Source organism: Eleutherodactylus coqui, chromosome 13 (assembly GCF_035609145.1).
Source record: "Eleutherodactylus coqui strain aEleCoq1 chromosome 13, aEleCoq1.hap1, whole genome shotgun sequence".
In the NCBI taxonomy this organism is placed as follows: domain Eukaryota; kingdom Metazoa; phylum Chordata; class Amphibia; order Anura; family Eleutherodactylidae; genus Eleutherodactylus; species Eleutherodactylus coqui.
In genome coordinates this window covers 21,183,664-21,198,924 of record NC_089849.1, presented here as the reverse complement: position 1 = coordinate 21,198,924, position 15,261 = coordinate 21,183,664, and the positions used below count along the sequence as shown (strand labels likewise).

The window sequence follows — 15,261 nt, the reverse complement described above, 5'->3', positions numbered from 1 at the left end:
CGGGAAAAACGCTGCGGATTTAAAATAAAAATTATCCCGTGGACATGAGGCCTTATTAGGATAGTATTCCCTTTTATATGTTGCTCCAGCACTGAAAATCATGCCTCTCAATTAAACAATTGTTTTTCAGTCAGTTATTGATCATTTTATTTAGCTGATAATAATGATTTATTTTTTTATTCAGTTAGTTACCAATTAACTTTATCTGGCCTGTTATTAATATTCAGTTTTTTTAATATTTTTATCTATAATCTATAATTTTTTTATATTGATATTTTTATTTTGGTTTATAGGCAATTTTTTAAATACACATAGTATGATGAAATGAATGGAGCATAATTAATAGATCATTGAATTCTGCATTTTTCTGTTCTAGTTCCAGTATGTCTTGAATAACTTATTTTATATTAATTGTTGTACATCATGCTTGTGTTATTTAGACATATAATATATTTACTCCGCCTGCATCACTTTATTTATCCACTCCTCTATGAGTATCTGTTTTTATCACATTTTGAGGCATTTACATTGTGCCCTGCAGGTTTATCAATTGTTATGTTATAAACACCAATCATGTTTGCTGTCTTTTCTAATGGTCTTTTTTATAATGGTGATATGCATCTGTATATATATTTACATGTATATTTTATGTATTATTTTTTATTCATTTTGTTTCCTTCCTCTCTTTTACTATTACATCATATCCTATTTTTATTTGTATGACCATATCTAGGACTCTTTACAGTAATTTCCAAAGAAGGGGCTGCATCCCTGAAACGCGTTAATATTGACCATTTGTTTTTAATTTCTTAATAAAGACGAATCGGGTTTACAACCAGTTGGAATCATTTTTGTGTGAGGGTTGCACTTTCTAGGTCCACATTTTTTACATTTCCTTATGGCCTATACGTTATGCTCTGTAGTATCTGGTTGGCATTAGTGGACAGGCAGCACCTCACCCTATTTCCTAAAAGTCAAATCAGTCCTATATCTGAAGGAGCTCCCCTGTCTTTTCTTGGTCTTATTGTTAAACTGATATTTTATTTTTCAGATCTTCTATGCCTTTGTCTTCTGGACTTTGTTAAGGCAGCATCTAAAAGAGCGACAAGAAGAAGGAGAAAAGGAATCACTAAAAGAAGTTCTGGTGGAGGAAGGTGGTTAGTAGGCAACGATGGATGGAGGGAATGGATATCCTCACTAGAGTCATTGTATTAAAAATCATAGCTCAAAATAATTCTTTACACCAAGTCACAAAATCTGCCGTAAAATTACTATCCATTAATCTTTTTTTAGTAATTTTTTTATTATCTATGCCTGTTGCCTATTTTTCTCACAAAGGAGAAATTTGGAATATTAGATCCAGGAGTGTGTAAGGCTAAAGATAGGCTCCTGCAGTAAGGTACACTGACATGCCAAAAGTCTTGGGTGCTCATGGCAAGACAATGCAAATTATGCATATTTGAATTAGGTCCGACAATGAGTGCCAGACGGATGGGACATTCCATTTCTGAAGTTGTGCAGGCATTTAATATTTTATGATCCACAGTGTCATGTGTGTACCGGTAATACATCATAATAGGCATTTCCACCAACAGTGGGTAGCACCAGTCACAGGTGCTTAATGTTCATGACCAACATCAACTGGCTCGAATTGTCGTTGCAAACAGACAAGTGACTGTGGCTGAAATCTCATCCACATTCAGTGAAGGGCCCCCACACATCCGGGGTTCTTTAGCTTGCATTGGCTATGGGAACAGAAGTCCTGCGTTAACACCATGAAGCTGAACATAGTGCCTCACCTGGGCTCAAGAGGTTGATAACTGGACCATAGAGGACTGCCAACACGCAGCATGGTCCAATGAATTATGGTACCAATTGTTTCAGGTTTGTAATAGGGTTCGTATGTGGTGCAGACCCCATGAAGCCATAGACCCCAGTTGTCACTGTGCATGCTAGTGGCGGCTCCATACTGGTGTGGGGTGTGTTCTTATGGCATGAGTTGAGTACAGTGGACTGTCTAAACTCGTCATTAACTGTTGCCTACTATTTTCAGCCTTTAGTAGACTTCATATACCCCCAAATGATGGGATATTTCAGCAGAATAGTGCATTGTGCCATAAATGGCTTCCTATGAATGGTGTGACCTACATGTTCACCCTATATCAGCCCAAGCTTTTATGGGATGTGGTGGAGAGGTCGATTTGCACTCGAGATCCTGTACCAATCCCATGGAGCTGTGGTTGGCTATCTAGACTTCATGACTCAGCATCCCTCCAGATGTCTTCTGTCCACTTTTGGAATGTATGCCACATTGAGTTGCTACACTTTGCCAGGCTGAAGGGCATTCTACATGATAGTTCCTGTCCAATGACTTTTGGCATGTCAGTGTATGGTGGTAGTCATCAGAAAGTAGGACGAACGATGTAAATAAGAGTTCTCTTTACTGATGAAAACTTTAGACAAAACACTGGTGGTACATTCAGGAGTGGTGGAAACAAACCATTAGGTTCACTTAGGCCTATTACTTTTGGCTATGGCTCTGAGGTGCCGATATTCACTCAATGCTTATCCCCAATTAATTCTTCTTCTCATGGGTCAGCTTTTACTCCTCTAACTGTCTTAATGGGTATGTCCTAGCTTGTTGGCACCTCTCACTGCTTGCAGTGCTGTATCACACATACTCGCCCACGTGGAACAAGGCTTAAGTTCCGCCTCTCTCCAGGGCCCATATTCCTCAGACATCATTACAACTCCAGCCATACTCCACCCAATTGTTTGATCTGCCATTATAATGCCAAGTATAAAAGGTATATCAACAAATAAAGAATAACAAGTCATAAAACGCAAACAATTAAATACTTGCACACCTTTTCAAGTGGATTAAGTCACTAAAAAAATCCTTTGGTGGGCTTAGATTTAGACATTATATAGGGGGTCTAAATGTGGCCATCCACTCATACAAGAAATATTCCACAGGGAAATCAAAGCATGCTAAGGCTGGGTTCACACGGGACAGATTTGCCGTAGATATTCCATGCAGAATTTCTGTGCGGCAAATCCGCCCACGGCTCCTAATACCAGGATTAGCCAGCCAGATGGTGGAGATTTAGCAAAAGTCTCGTCCATACGGGGTGGCGAATCTGTCGCTGCAAAGCTGTGCGTAACTGGCGATGCGGCACGGAATTGACGGCTGCAGCATGTCAAACCTTTTTTTCCTCTCACTCCTCTCTATTGGGAGAGAAAGCCGTAACGGAATACCGGTGGCCGAACTGCTCCAAAGCCCACGGCGAAATGCCACGGGTTTTGAAGCTGCGGCTCTCCTGCGAAAATCACGCGACTTTTCAGTATGGCCAAGCCGCGGGATTTCTGTCCCGTGGGACTCAGGCTAAAGATGTTGAAATCCACAATCTGCTCATTGTGTTATGGAAATGTACTGGAGATTTGCACTGTGGATTTTAACTTTTTGCAAAATATGAATTTTTTCCAGCAAGTAAAGCCAAGTAATTTTTGCAATGTATGTGTTGAAAACCTCTGCAAATTATGCCTAAATTTGCATGTAATGCATGTAAATTTTTCTAAAAATTTGCAATGGATTCACAGCAAAATTTACAGTGGAAATTATTCCTCTGGACTCTTCCGAAAAAAGCCTAGCTACACAGGGTCCATACAATTTAGCATGGAGTGAAACTCACAGTGTATTGCTCTTGGCTATTTCAAGTATAACTTATCAATCATACATAAAATTAGCATAAACCATGAGTTATGTTTATAGACAGCAGGCGCCTCGTAGATTCCTGTAACTTTATAGATGCTTTTTCATTTTTATTTTGCTTTCTGCAGAAACTGAGGAACCTCCAAACGCATTCATGGAAATGGTCGGCTCCGTGGTGCGGGGGACACTGGTGAAGTACTGGATTTACTTTTGCTGCGCCATGTTTTTTGTCGTCAGTTTTAGTGGAAAGGTTGTGGTGTATAAGATCCTCTACATTGTGCTTTTCCTCTTCTGCGTGGCTTTGTATAAGGTGAGAGCAACTTTTGATCCACAGCAGATATGTAGCTAAGCTCTAAGAGGGCAGCTTCTCATTTTACTGATCTCAGGAATAAAAAATCAAAGTTACATTTTCACAAGTTTTGGGTTTACTAGCCCTTGTACAACATTGGACTGTGTACCAGTAAAGGAGCAGTTTTTATGTTTTTTCCAAATGTTGCTTGCATAATTTGCAGATTAATTATGAATGGTGGAGAAGAATCCTAAAATATTTCTGGGTCGCAGTGGTAGCCTACTCGATGGTGGTTCTCATTGCTGTCTATGTCTACCAGTTCAAGACCATCTCTGGATTTTTTCTACAGATCCTGGGAATGTCAGAGGAGGGGTGAGAAAACAGAACTTTACCTGGCATGGTAATATGAATTAAGTTCAAAGAGTTCATCGCTTGACTCACATGGGACAAGATGCTATTGCTTTTGGTAAAGCATCAAACCAAAGCACATGCAGGGTGGTCCAAAGGTATGGACCACCCTGAATAAATGGAAAACGGTTATTGGAAATGCAATACTGTGTGTGGCGTTTTGCTTAGAGGAAGGGAGCAAATGTGTGGAGCGCTGTCTAACATAGCCGCCATTTTGAAAGCCACCATTTTGGAAACAAGTCAGTTTTTTTAAATGGGTTGGGGCACATCTGATGTATGTATATGGCAGGGATTTTGATTGGGAACCCAAATCTATTCTTAAATGTGACATACCTTTATTTCCGCTAAAGTTATCAGTTTTCTCTTTATTACAGGCACAGATATGGCTATAAGATTGAAGGCTTAAACAGATGGGTGTATGCTCAACAAGGTAAAAATCTTTTTTCTTTACCTTTCAAACTCTGCGCTATTCCGTGTGAGTTTGAAAAAAAGCGGGAAGATAGGGCAAGTCCTATCTTTTCTCGGGCATACTATAAACGCCCGAGAATACTGCAAGTGAAAATGAAACCATTGAAATCAATAGTTTCGTTTCATCCCGTTATGCAGCCGTGATTTTCACGGCCGTTTAACGGGACTAAATCACACCCATCTGTTTAAGCCCTAAAGGTAAATCATTTGCTCACTAAATCGTTCAGTCGTTCACTGTACCAGTGAATGAGTGGGGCATTAAGATAGTGGACTCATTCTTCATTGACTATACCTTGCTGCTGCCAAGTATCTGCAATTGTTATGTGACAAGGTGCTCCCGTCACTGTGCAACAAAGATGGCACATTCCCAGTGTTCTTCCAGCAGGATGGTTCCCACTCCCCATGTTATGAACCTGATGTCCGTGAGTTTTTGGAACAACAGTTTGTGGGGAAGTGGATTAGGCCTTCGTGGCCTGGAGAAGTATTCACCACACTCGTTGGATCTCACACCCTTGGACTTCTACCTGTGGGGTGATGTCAAGACAGGGTTTAAACAGTGATTTGGATTCCTCGTGAAATTCTCTATCAGATACATATGTCACATACACCTCTTCCCATTTGAAAATATTGACTTGGTTCCAAGATAGTGGCTTTCAAAATGACCGCCGTGTTGGGCACTGCCTCTCACAGATTTCCCCTCTTCCCTTTAGCAGCATGCCACACAGAATGGTGTTCCCAACCACTGTTTTCCATTTATTCAGCTGTCTCCCTACCTTTGGACCATCCTGTATTCATACAGGACCCAATTTTTTATTGCACTTCAGAAGAAGTAAATACATGGTATACAGTGTAGAACAAGGCTGTATATCTTATTAGTGATAAACTCTTCTCTCCAACTCATTCCTTATGGTCAGACTGAGAGACCTGGGTTTGGAGCAGTACAGCACCGTGGAGCTGTTTGCCGGCATACTTCTTCCATCTTCGTTCCTCCTGGCTTGTATTCTTCAGCTTTACTACTTCAATGAGGACTTCTTAAAGCTAACGGATCTCAATAACATCCCAGTCAATGAAGGAGGCGTTCTTGACAGGTCTGTATGTAAAGCGCAGTCTGCAATGGTGATAGCACAATAAAAGTATCCAAGTATTTTATATTGTATTCCTCATGTTTCCTCATGAAAACAGCAAGAAGAAACTGGAGAGCCGTGTCCTCATTTTGGCCAAGATGTGAGTAACACAATTATATATGCAAATATATATAGTGTGTATCATGATAAATGGGCCATATGTGCTTTTTGTCGCCTTTTCAATTTGTGCATATTGCAGGTTCTTTAATTTCTTAGCCTTAAGGGCTTTTTACATGATGCCTATGATGAGCACCGATTGACATGAGCCGATGCAAACTGGGGACAAATGGTCAATAATTCACTTTCATTGTTATTGACATCTTCTGTTTATGTGGGGAAATGTGCTGCCAACAACGATTTTTGTGGCCGCGTAAAAGATGCAAACGGCAGGCGGCTGATTTATGCCCTATTTACAAGGGGCAAGCGTTGTACCAAAAGGGAGCCTGCATCTTTTAATTTTTGTCACTGTTAGACTATGTCCACAGCAGATTGTGGTGCAGATCTTCATGTAACACGTGGATTTTGATGTGGATTTCACCCTTTAATTTCAAGAGGTGAAACACATGCTAAATATTTGCTGCATAACTTGACACGCTATGGAGTTATAATCCGCTTTGCGGGTCAGGTAATGCTGTAGATTTTTCCACAGTGTATGGATGAGATTTCTTGAAACCTCATCTACAACGTTTGTACAATAAACTGTTGTGGATTTCCGCTATGCAACATTTCCATTATAAGTGAACATACCCATAAATATGGACAAAAATAGGGAAAAGGAATCCTTTTTTTTGTCTTGTCAAACATGAAATACCAGCAGAGTTGGGCTACATTCACATGGGCAAGCGTGATATTGGGCGGAGAGACTCGTCCCGATATTGCGCTTGCCAATGTGCATTTTTCTCGCAGATGTGAGGTGCTTTTCATTCAAAAACACCTCATATCGCTTTTGTGAAATTGTGATCCTCACGTGTGTTTCTCAGGTGCGTCAGAGGATCACAAGTGTTTCCTATTGTTTTCAAAAGAATGGACTTCTTATTTGTGCGGGTTTTCTACATCTTACAATGCAAAAAAACCGCGTGAGATTCTCGCTTGTGTACATGTAGCCTAAGGACTTCTTCAGTTAAGCGTATGCGCTGCTACGGAGCGTAGTTGCACATGAACAGATTTTTTTTCAGACTATTCAAACTCCACGCTTCTGCGCGCGACTTTGAAAAAAAAAAAGCGGGAAGTTAGGTCCTATTCTATCGCTCTCGTACGTAGTATTGACTACATGCAAAAAAGATAGGGCAAGTCCTATCTTTTCAAGTCCATCAACCTCTTAACGCTATAGGACGTACATTTACATTCTGCAGCATCGGGGTAAGTATGAAAGGAGATCGAAGGCGATCTTCCTCCAAATAACGCAGGCGCCCAGCTGTTTCTTACAGCGGACACCCGCCAGCAACAGCTCCGATAAGCCACGTGGCTCATCAGAGCTGTTGATCCTTTAAATACCGCAGTCGATTCTGACAGTGGCATTTAAATCCCCTGGCCGATGTTCTGGGGTTGTTGCAATTTGTGCACCGTAAAAACAAGACGCACCCAAAAATGGCGGAATTTCGTGTTTTTTTTTTTTTCATTTTACTCCACTTAGAATTTTTAAAAAGTTTTTTAGTACTTTATATGGTACTTTAAATTGCACCATTGAAAAATGCAACTCATCTCGCAAAAAACAATCCTTTAGACATCCATGTCGATGAATAAATAAAACAATTACGATTTTTAAAAAGGGGGGAGATAAAACCGAAAATTGGGGAAAAAAAGGGCCATGTCCTTAAGGGGTTAATGGGTGAGAATACTGCTTGTGCTATTTAAGGGCTTTAACACATGGGCCTGATTCAGTCCCTTTATGTGGCCGTGATAATCAAGATCGCGTAACAGGACGAAACAAAACCATTGATTTCAATGGTTTCGTTTTCACTATTGGTATTCTCGACCATTAATTGTATGGGCGAGAAAAGATAGAGTAGGACCTATCTTCCAACTTTTTTTCCAACTCGCGCGGAATAGTGCAGAGTTTGAAAGGTAAGAAAAAAGATTTTTACCTCGTTTATGTGCAACTGCGCTCCATAGCAGCGAGCGTACTTGCACATACGCTCATGTGAGGAAGCCCTAAAGCTGCTTTTTTTGCACCACTATTATGAGCGAGTGTTCAGGTCTGATGGCGGGTCTACAGACATGATCACGCAGTATCATAGGGGATCTCTGATCTTGGGAATTTAAGTCAGTTGACCCACAATCAGGGCAGGCACAGGCCCATAATACAGGCACAGAAATACTCCAGCATTACACTCATGTAAAAGTGGCCTTAGGCTACTTTTACACTGGCCAATAGTTGCCTGAGTAATCACTCAGAAGAGTGATAGGTTACTATTGTCCCATGTAAATGCAGAACCCAACAGGGCAAGGGAGTGAGAATCGCTGAGTTGTTGGTGTCACTTGATTTTTAGCTTACCTAAAAATCAAGCGACTTTCGGCCCGTGTAAACAGGCAGCCATTCATCTATGAATCTGCCTGTTTACTGTGAATGGAGGTCGGCGGATGGACGAGATCTCCAGAACGCTCTACTTCCATTCAGTCAGCGATCATCACTCCTGTGTAAATGAAGAGGAACAGTAATAATCATCGGGATGGCCGTCAGGCACTTAAAGGGGTATTTTAGGCACAGACTAACATTTTACAATCTACATCATCACAATAAGTCATTCTATTCTCGACCTGAAAAATATCTGCACTTCCTCTGACATCTTGTCCGCATTTGCTACTTCCTCCTCCGTCCATAGCCTCCAGCATCCTGTGAGCAGTTGCTGATGGAAGGACAGGGATGGAAGTACTGCGCTGTATTGCTCATGTGCAGTTCAGAGTGCCAAAAGGTCTTGTCTGTCTGCTTTAGCAGCTTTCTCTGGCACTCTCAGTAAGAGGGGGGTTGGTAGTGGTAAATTGCAGGACCTGTGATCTGGGGGCGGAGCTACAGCACTGGCCAGTAAACAAGTTCTATGCATGCTGGGAGTTGTAGGTAACAGTCTGTCGGGTTAACTGCAGAAGTGCTGAATGTAAACACAGCGGGAGAGCACAGCTGCACGGGACAAAAAAGAGGGTCCAGAGTGATAGATAAAAGGCACAGGTTGCCGCTACTTAGCTGTACCTCCTAGATTTCAGCATTTGCAAAATTTCCATTTTGTGCCTGGAAAACCCCTTTAAGCGCCCAAGCGTTGTCCCATGTAAAAGTACACTTTGCGGGAGTTCTCTTCCTTGGCTATCCTTTGTTCTTTACCTATTTACCTAATTCTCTATGGTAGAAATCTATTTCTGAGTTTTCTCTTTGCAGGATAAAAGACAACCTTGGCAATCTGAAGACAACGTAAGGAACACCACTAGTTTTCTCATCAGGAAACTCTTGCATCAAAAATTCAATGTCTAGGCTTCCATAGTTTTATGCTTTCCATGGAACGGGTGATAGAAATAGTTCAAATAAGTGTTGTTTGTGTACCATATTAAAGGGGTTGTCTCGGTACTGTTGTATCTTGTCTCCACCAGAATGATGGGTGGAGACAACGGATAGTCTGCTTGACAGCCAGGTGACGCCCCCGGTTCCTGATTGGCTGCAGAAGCCTCTCACTGTACCCGATGGCCTTTCATGCTGCTGCTGGGCTGCCAGCGTGTCCTCTGCTACTCTGCGCCATGCGATGAGTGCTGCCAACTCCTCACTCACTTAACCCTCCGCCGCGTGGGCAGCCGTGGTGCAGAGTGAGAGCGCCGCTGGGTACAGTAGTGTCCTCAATGCTATGCATTGGAGGGGCTGTGGCGGGGAACAGAGTGCTGAGGCCGCCGGGGACACTCACCACGTGCAAGTCAGCACAGCATGCCATTCAGCACAGCTCTCACAGTGCGGCAGCAGAACCTGAGATCGCAGGCTGAATGCTCCTGTCACAGCCGAGCAATGATTACAGCCCGCCGGGCATGCTGTTGGTCCATAGCCACCGAGGGGGTCACACCGGAAAACCCCTGAGCACAGCCACTGCTGAAGTCTCCCAGCCGTAGCAGATCAATCGCCTTAGCGGGTACACTGACAGCAGGGTTGTCTAGGATTAGAAAAACTTGGCTGCTCTCTTCCAGAAACAATGCCACATCTGTCCATGTGTTGTCTCTGGTATCACAGCTCATCTCCGTTGAAGGGAATGGGGCTGGACTGCAATGCCACACACATCCATGGACAAAAGAGTGGCACTGTTCTTGAAAGAGAGCAGACATGTTTTATGATCCTGAACAGTCCCTTTATTCTATTATGCCTAGAATGCAAATGTTAAATATTCTGATGTGTGTTTGCTGTACTTTTAAAGGTGTAGCCTGGTTTAGAAAACCGATTTTCAAATACTGTATTAGGACATTAGTTAATAGTGGAGGGTCCCCTGCTTAGGATTCTCAACTTATAGTTCAGCTTTGAAGAAGTGTGTAGCACTAATGTTTCCAGCAAAAGGACGGATACCTTAGTGGAAACTGAGAGATTGCAATGTAAAGGTGCATTAACACACACAGATGATCCCTCAAAATTCATTAAAAAACTGACAGTTTTGAGCGATCATTTTGCATAGGTACTAATTGGCTAATCAGCCCTTTAGTACTTCATTTGCATGTATTTAGAGAACAGTGAGTAGTCTGTTTTCTAAATACATTGCTATTGTTCTCCAGCGAAACAGCAGCTGTTAACAGCTGTTAAAGAATATTATCAGCGCTGCCTGCGGAGAACTCAGCATGCCGTCCCTCTTATCAGGGACGATGGATTTCATGCTGACCTGAACTCAGCGATGGACGAAAAGTGCACGGTAAGTGCACGATGGGCACACATTTTAACACAACGATTATCGCTCAAAAGATGGCTTTTGAGCGAATTTTGAGTGATAATCTTTTTGTGTAAAAGGGCCTTTAGTCATCGGACATCTCTGGTGATCTGGTATTGTGTGGTGGTTTCCTTTTATAACTGAAAGCACAAGTCGAATGTGAAGAGAGTTTTAAGGATTAACATTGACTTGTTATAAAGCCAACTATACGTGAAAGTATGGCGACCGTAAATCCCTTGTAGAGCCATGGTTGTATGAACCTAGAATATTTCATTTACGCCAAACCGTGTACTGTCTCATGTATGTACTTATATACCTGTAATGTTGATTTGTGCATGGTTTCTGTAGTTTGGGTACCGATAAAAGCAAAAGTGCAAGTCAGAGCACATTGGAAAAAGTTGATACTATAACAGAGGATGGATACACGACTGAGGATGATTTGCAGTCTCCTGGTAATGTACTGACCTTTATTATTATAATATTCATGATATGCTTGTGCATAAAATTCAAGTGGCTATTTTCATGTTGTGTGGACTGAATCAGAAATGTGTTTCTTCGCCATATTTCATTAATGTCCCAGTTCAGCACCTATTAACCCTTTCCAATCCAATTTTGTTCAGTGTAAACAGCAATCGTTGACTTTTGAACGACTGTCTGCTTACTGTCAATGGAGGTGGATGGGGGAAGAACGCTCCCCAGCTCGCTCCGCCTCCAATACGTTTGTCAATATAGTGTACTGTATATTTGTTATTCGTTGGGTCTAAGGAGATGTCTATGTGTTTCCTGTATAACTTAATGCAATCATGTTTGGTTAGTGAGAATCTTCAGGTTGCAAGGAGCTAAAATATTTTGTATAATTCCAGATAAAAACCCCTGGGTGCCGGTGATAGATAAGCTAATGTCCTTACTGCTGACTCTGCTCAATGCTATTCATGATGTCCAAGTGCTCTTGTGGAGACTGCTGGAACTGCACATCATCAAGATCGTCTCCACCATAGTCATCTGGATCACACTGCAAGAGGTATTCACCCCTTGACAACTGGCCTATTTTGGGCTTTCAGGACAAAGCAGTTTTCATTTTTTAATCAACCCATTACAAGGGTATTACATATTACTATAAAATATTCCAAAGCATTATTGCTGGTCAGTGGAAAACTAACAGGCGAACTCAGGGGCATAACTAAAGGCTCAGGGGCCCTGATGCAAAAGGTGAGCTGGCCCCCCCCCCATCTGTATCTGTACCCGTACCCATACCTAAACCATGCTGCACAGAGGCATAACTTGAAGCTTCTGGGCCCCAATGCAAAACCTGAAACAGGGCCCCCAACTATAATGCTTTATTCATAGTACTGGGCTCCCTATATGGAGAAGAGAGGCCTTATGGGCCCCCTAAAGCTCCTGGGCCCGGGTGCAACCGCATCCCCTGCACCCTCTATAGTTACGCCCCTGGGCGAACTATTTGGCTGCACCTCCTAATGTGACCTTGTAGCTTGATGTAAAAGGGAGACCGATAGTGATGGTTGTCTGAAGTTGTATATCTGCACATATAGAACAGTTTCAGGCTCTGTTACTGTAGAATGTATCTATTGTTCCAAGTTATTCTCAAATGTTTTTGTGATGGCCATTAGATAGCATTGCTTCAATGGCTGTCTATGTTTTATTATTAAATCGGTGTTAATTTTCACTGTCATTCCATGTTCCCAGGTGTCTTTAATGAACTGCTTTTTCTACATGCCCTGGGTGTTTGCATTGCCGTACTCACACCTCCGTCCACACGCATCCAAGATCTCCACTGTGTGGTCCTGCGTGATGGTCATCTGCAAAATGATGTACCAGCTGAAGTTTGTTAAACCGCTAGAGTTTTCTTCGAATTGCACCGAGGTCTGTCTGATTTTGCTGACTGATATTTTCCCATTTCAATGGTTCACACCTGTTTCTTTAGAAAAAGATATTCCCTTTATTTCAGGGTTTGTATTTCAATGGAAGTCTCTACAGTCCAATCTCAGACGAGTTACTACAGAAATCTATACTGTATATTGCCCCGGTAGACCCAGCTCTGTGGTGTGGAGGACTGATCAAATGTGCAGACAGTGTTCTACCCTGCCTCCAGGTAACTCCTGCTTCCTTATGTTTCCAGATCCACTTACAGTCCTTATTATACCTCTCTTATGTATGAGTGAAGGGAGAGATGTTATCCTTATGTATTCATCATAAGGAGTAGCTGAGGTATATACACTGAATGGCCACTTTACTAGAGGCGCCCATCTAGCAGCACATTGTAACTCCTCTCTCCTTCAAAACCACAGTAAGTTGTCGTGGCGTAGATTCCACTAGGTGATGAAATCGTTCTGCAGACATATCGGCCCCTGCGGACAGGAAGCTTCTTGTAGTGAGTGCAGATTAGATGGGACATGATCTGACCAGCTGACAGGAAGGGATCACAGATTCATGCTGCTTGTTCAAATTTGCCCCTTCCATCAGCACCGTGAAACAGAAATCTGGATTGATCTGACCAGTCGATGTTTTGTTTTTTTCTATAACAATAGTTTTTATTGAATTTTCAATTATACATACAAGGGCATAGCAGTATCAAAATATTTCCAGTCATAACATAAGTGATGTTTTTTTTTACTGCTCAATCATCCAATTTTCATGCTGTTTTGCCCACTGGAATCCTGCCATTCTATTTCTTTTAGACACAATTGTACTGGAACTGGTGGTCTGCTGTTATAGCCCATCTCTACTAAGGAACAATGAGTTGCACTTTTAGACACATTCATTGAAGCAACAGCATTGCATTTGGCTTCAATTTGCTTGACTGTGAACTGCCTGTTCATTAGAACGGTTCCTGACATCCTCTTCTGACCCCTTTTGATGATGAGTTATTTCTAGAGATGAGCGAGTATACTCGCTAAGGCACATTACACGAGCGAGTAGTGCCTTAGCCGAGTATCTCCCCGCTCGTCTCTAAAGATTCGGGGGGGCCGGCGCCGGTGACAGGTGAGTTGCTGCCCCCCGCCGACCCCCGAATCTTTAGAGACGAGCGGGGAGATACTCGGCTAAGGCACTACTCGCTCGAGTAATGTGCCTTAGCGAGTATACTCGCTCATCTCTAGTTATTTCCATTCACAGGATCCTCCTTCGCTGGATGTTTTTCCGCGATCACTCTATTTTCGGTATTTTCTCTACACTGTCACACGAGAAAATCCCACACAGTTTGCAGTGAAATCCTGGCCACGGCTAGTCTAGCACCGATGACAAGGCCTCTGTGGAAAGTGTTCAGATCACATCTAATGTGGATTCACACTATAATTAATCCACAGAACATCTGTCATGTAATTTTATGCTGCACTCCGGGGTCACAGCAGTAATTTCGATACATGAAAGCGTCAATCATGAAAGTGCCGTTGTCTCTTTTAAAGTGGCCATTCATTGTATATGTAGGTGACTAGTACTGAATGGAAGATTGCTACACTAATATCTGACTACTTGTTTTTATCTATAGAACCATTTGACTATTCTGGCACTGATGGCCATCGAGTCTACCGTGTATCGACACCAGCTGTATTACCGTGTACACAACAAGCTCGCTACGCCCATCACTGGCAGCATTTTCGATGATATTACCCGCCAGAATCTTGATGATGGTCTTGTCAGCTGCTTTAAATATTATGTCAATTATTCCTTCTACAAATTTGGTCTTGAGGTTAGTTGTGGGACTAATACCATTTAGAGAGAGATGACATTGTTCTTAAGGTATACAGGGACTTATGTATGAAAGCTTGTACAAAGTAGATCTGAAAATGTTGTCAGTATCGAGGACACACATTACTGCTGCCATCTTCTAATGCAGGTCAGCTCTCTGGTTGCTGTGAGCAGCGTCTACTTAGTTGTCATAATCATTCTTTTAGATTCATTCATTTGTATTGAAATCCAAGTTCGCTTGTTCAACTTTCCTAAACTTTATGTCGAAAAATACAATTATATCATAAACTTTTTTTTCCTCTTAGGTTTGTTTTGTGATCGCAGTAAATGTTATTGGCCAGCGGATGGATTTCTATGCAGCCTTGCATGCTGGTTGGTTGATGTATTTGCTTTATTTGCGTCGTAGAAAAACGATTGCAGAAGTCTGGCCGCGGTACTGCTGCTTCACGGCTAGTTTTATGACTCTCCAGTATCTACTCTGCATTGGCATTCCTCCAGCATTCTGCATAGGTAATGCTGAATTCTTTTACAATGTCACTGTTACATGTAAGTAAAAAAAGATAAAAAAGGAGGGTGGAGCAAGACCCAGTGAGAGCGGGGAAATAGTTCTGGAGTACAAAGTATTTTCAAATGATGGAAGTGCTGCATATAATGCTATTAGAGATGAGCGAGCATACT

At 42.1% G+C, this 15,261-nt stretch overlaps 1 protein-coding gene across 1 annotated transcript in view; it reads left to right on the top strand.

Moving 5' to 3' along the window:
* LOC136588040 (piezo-type mechanosensitive ion channel component 2-like) overlaps positions 1-15,261 on the top strand; it is a 78,039-nt gene that overhangs the window by 13,342 nt on the left and 49,436 nt on the right. Inside the window, exons 6-17 of the mRNA XM_066586939.1 lie at positions 1,052-1,157; positions 3,841-4,022; positions 4,225-4,373; positions 5,792-5,965; positions 6,060-6,101; positions 9,369-9,401; positions 11,227-11,330; positions 11,742-11,899; positions 12,583-12,759; positions 12,845-12,988; positions 14,384-14,584; positions 14,889-15,093. Coding sequence (XP_066443036.1) covers positions 1,052-1,157; positions 3,841-4,022; positions 4,225-4,373; positions 5,792-5,965; positions 6,060-6,101; positions 9,369-9,401; positions 11,227-11,330; positions 11,742-11,899; positions 12,583-12,759; positions 12,845-12,988; positions 14,384-14,584; positions 14,889-15,093 — 1,675 coding nt within the window. The remainder of the gene's footprint in view (positions 1-1,051; positions 1,158-3,840; positions 4,023-4,224; positions 4,374-5,791; positions 5,966-6,059; positions 6,102-9,368; positions 9,402-11,226; positions 11,331-11,741; positions 11,900-12,582; positions 12,760-12,844; positions 12,989-14,383; positions 14,585-14,888; positions 15,094-15,261) is intronic.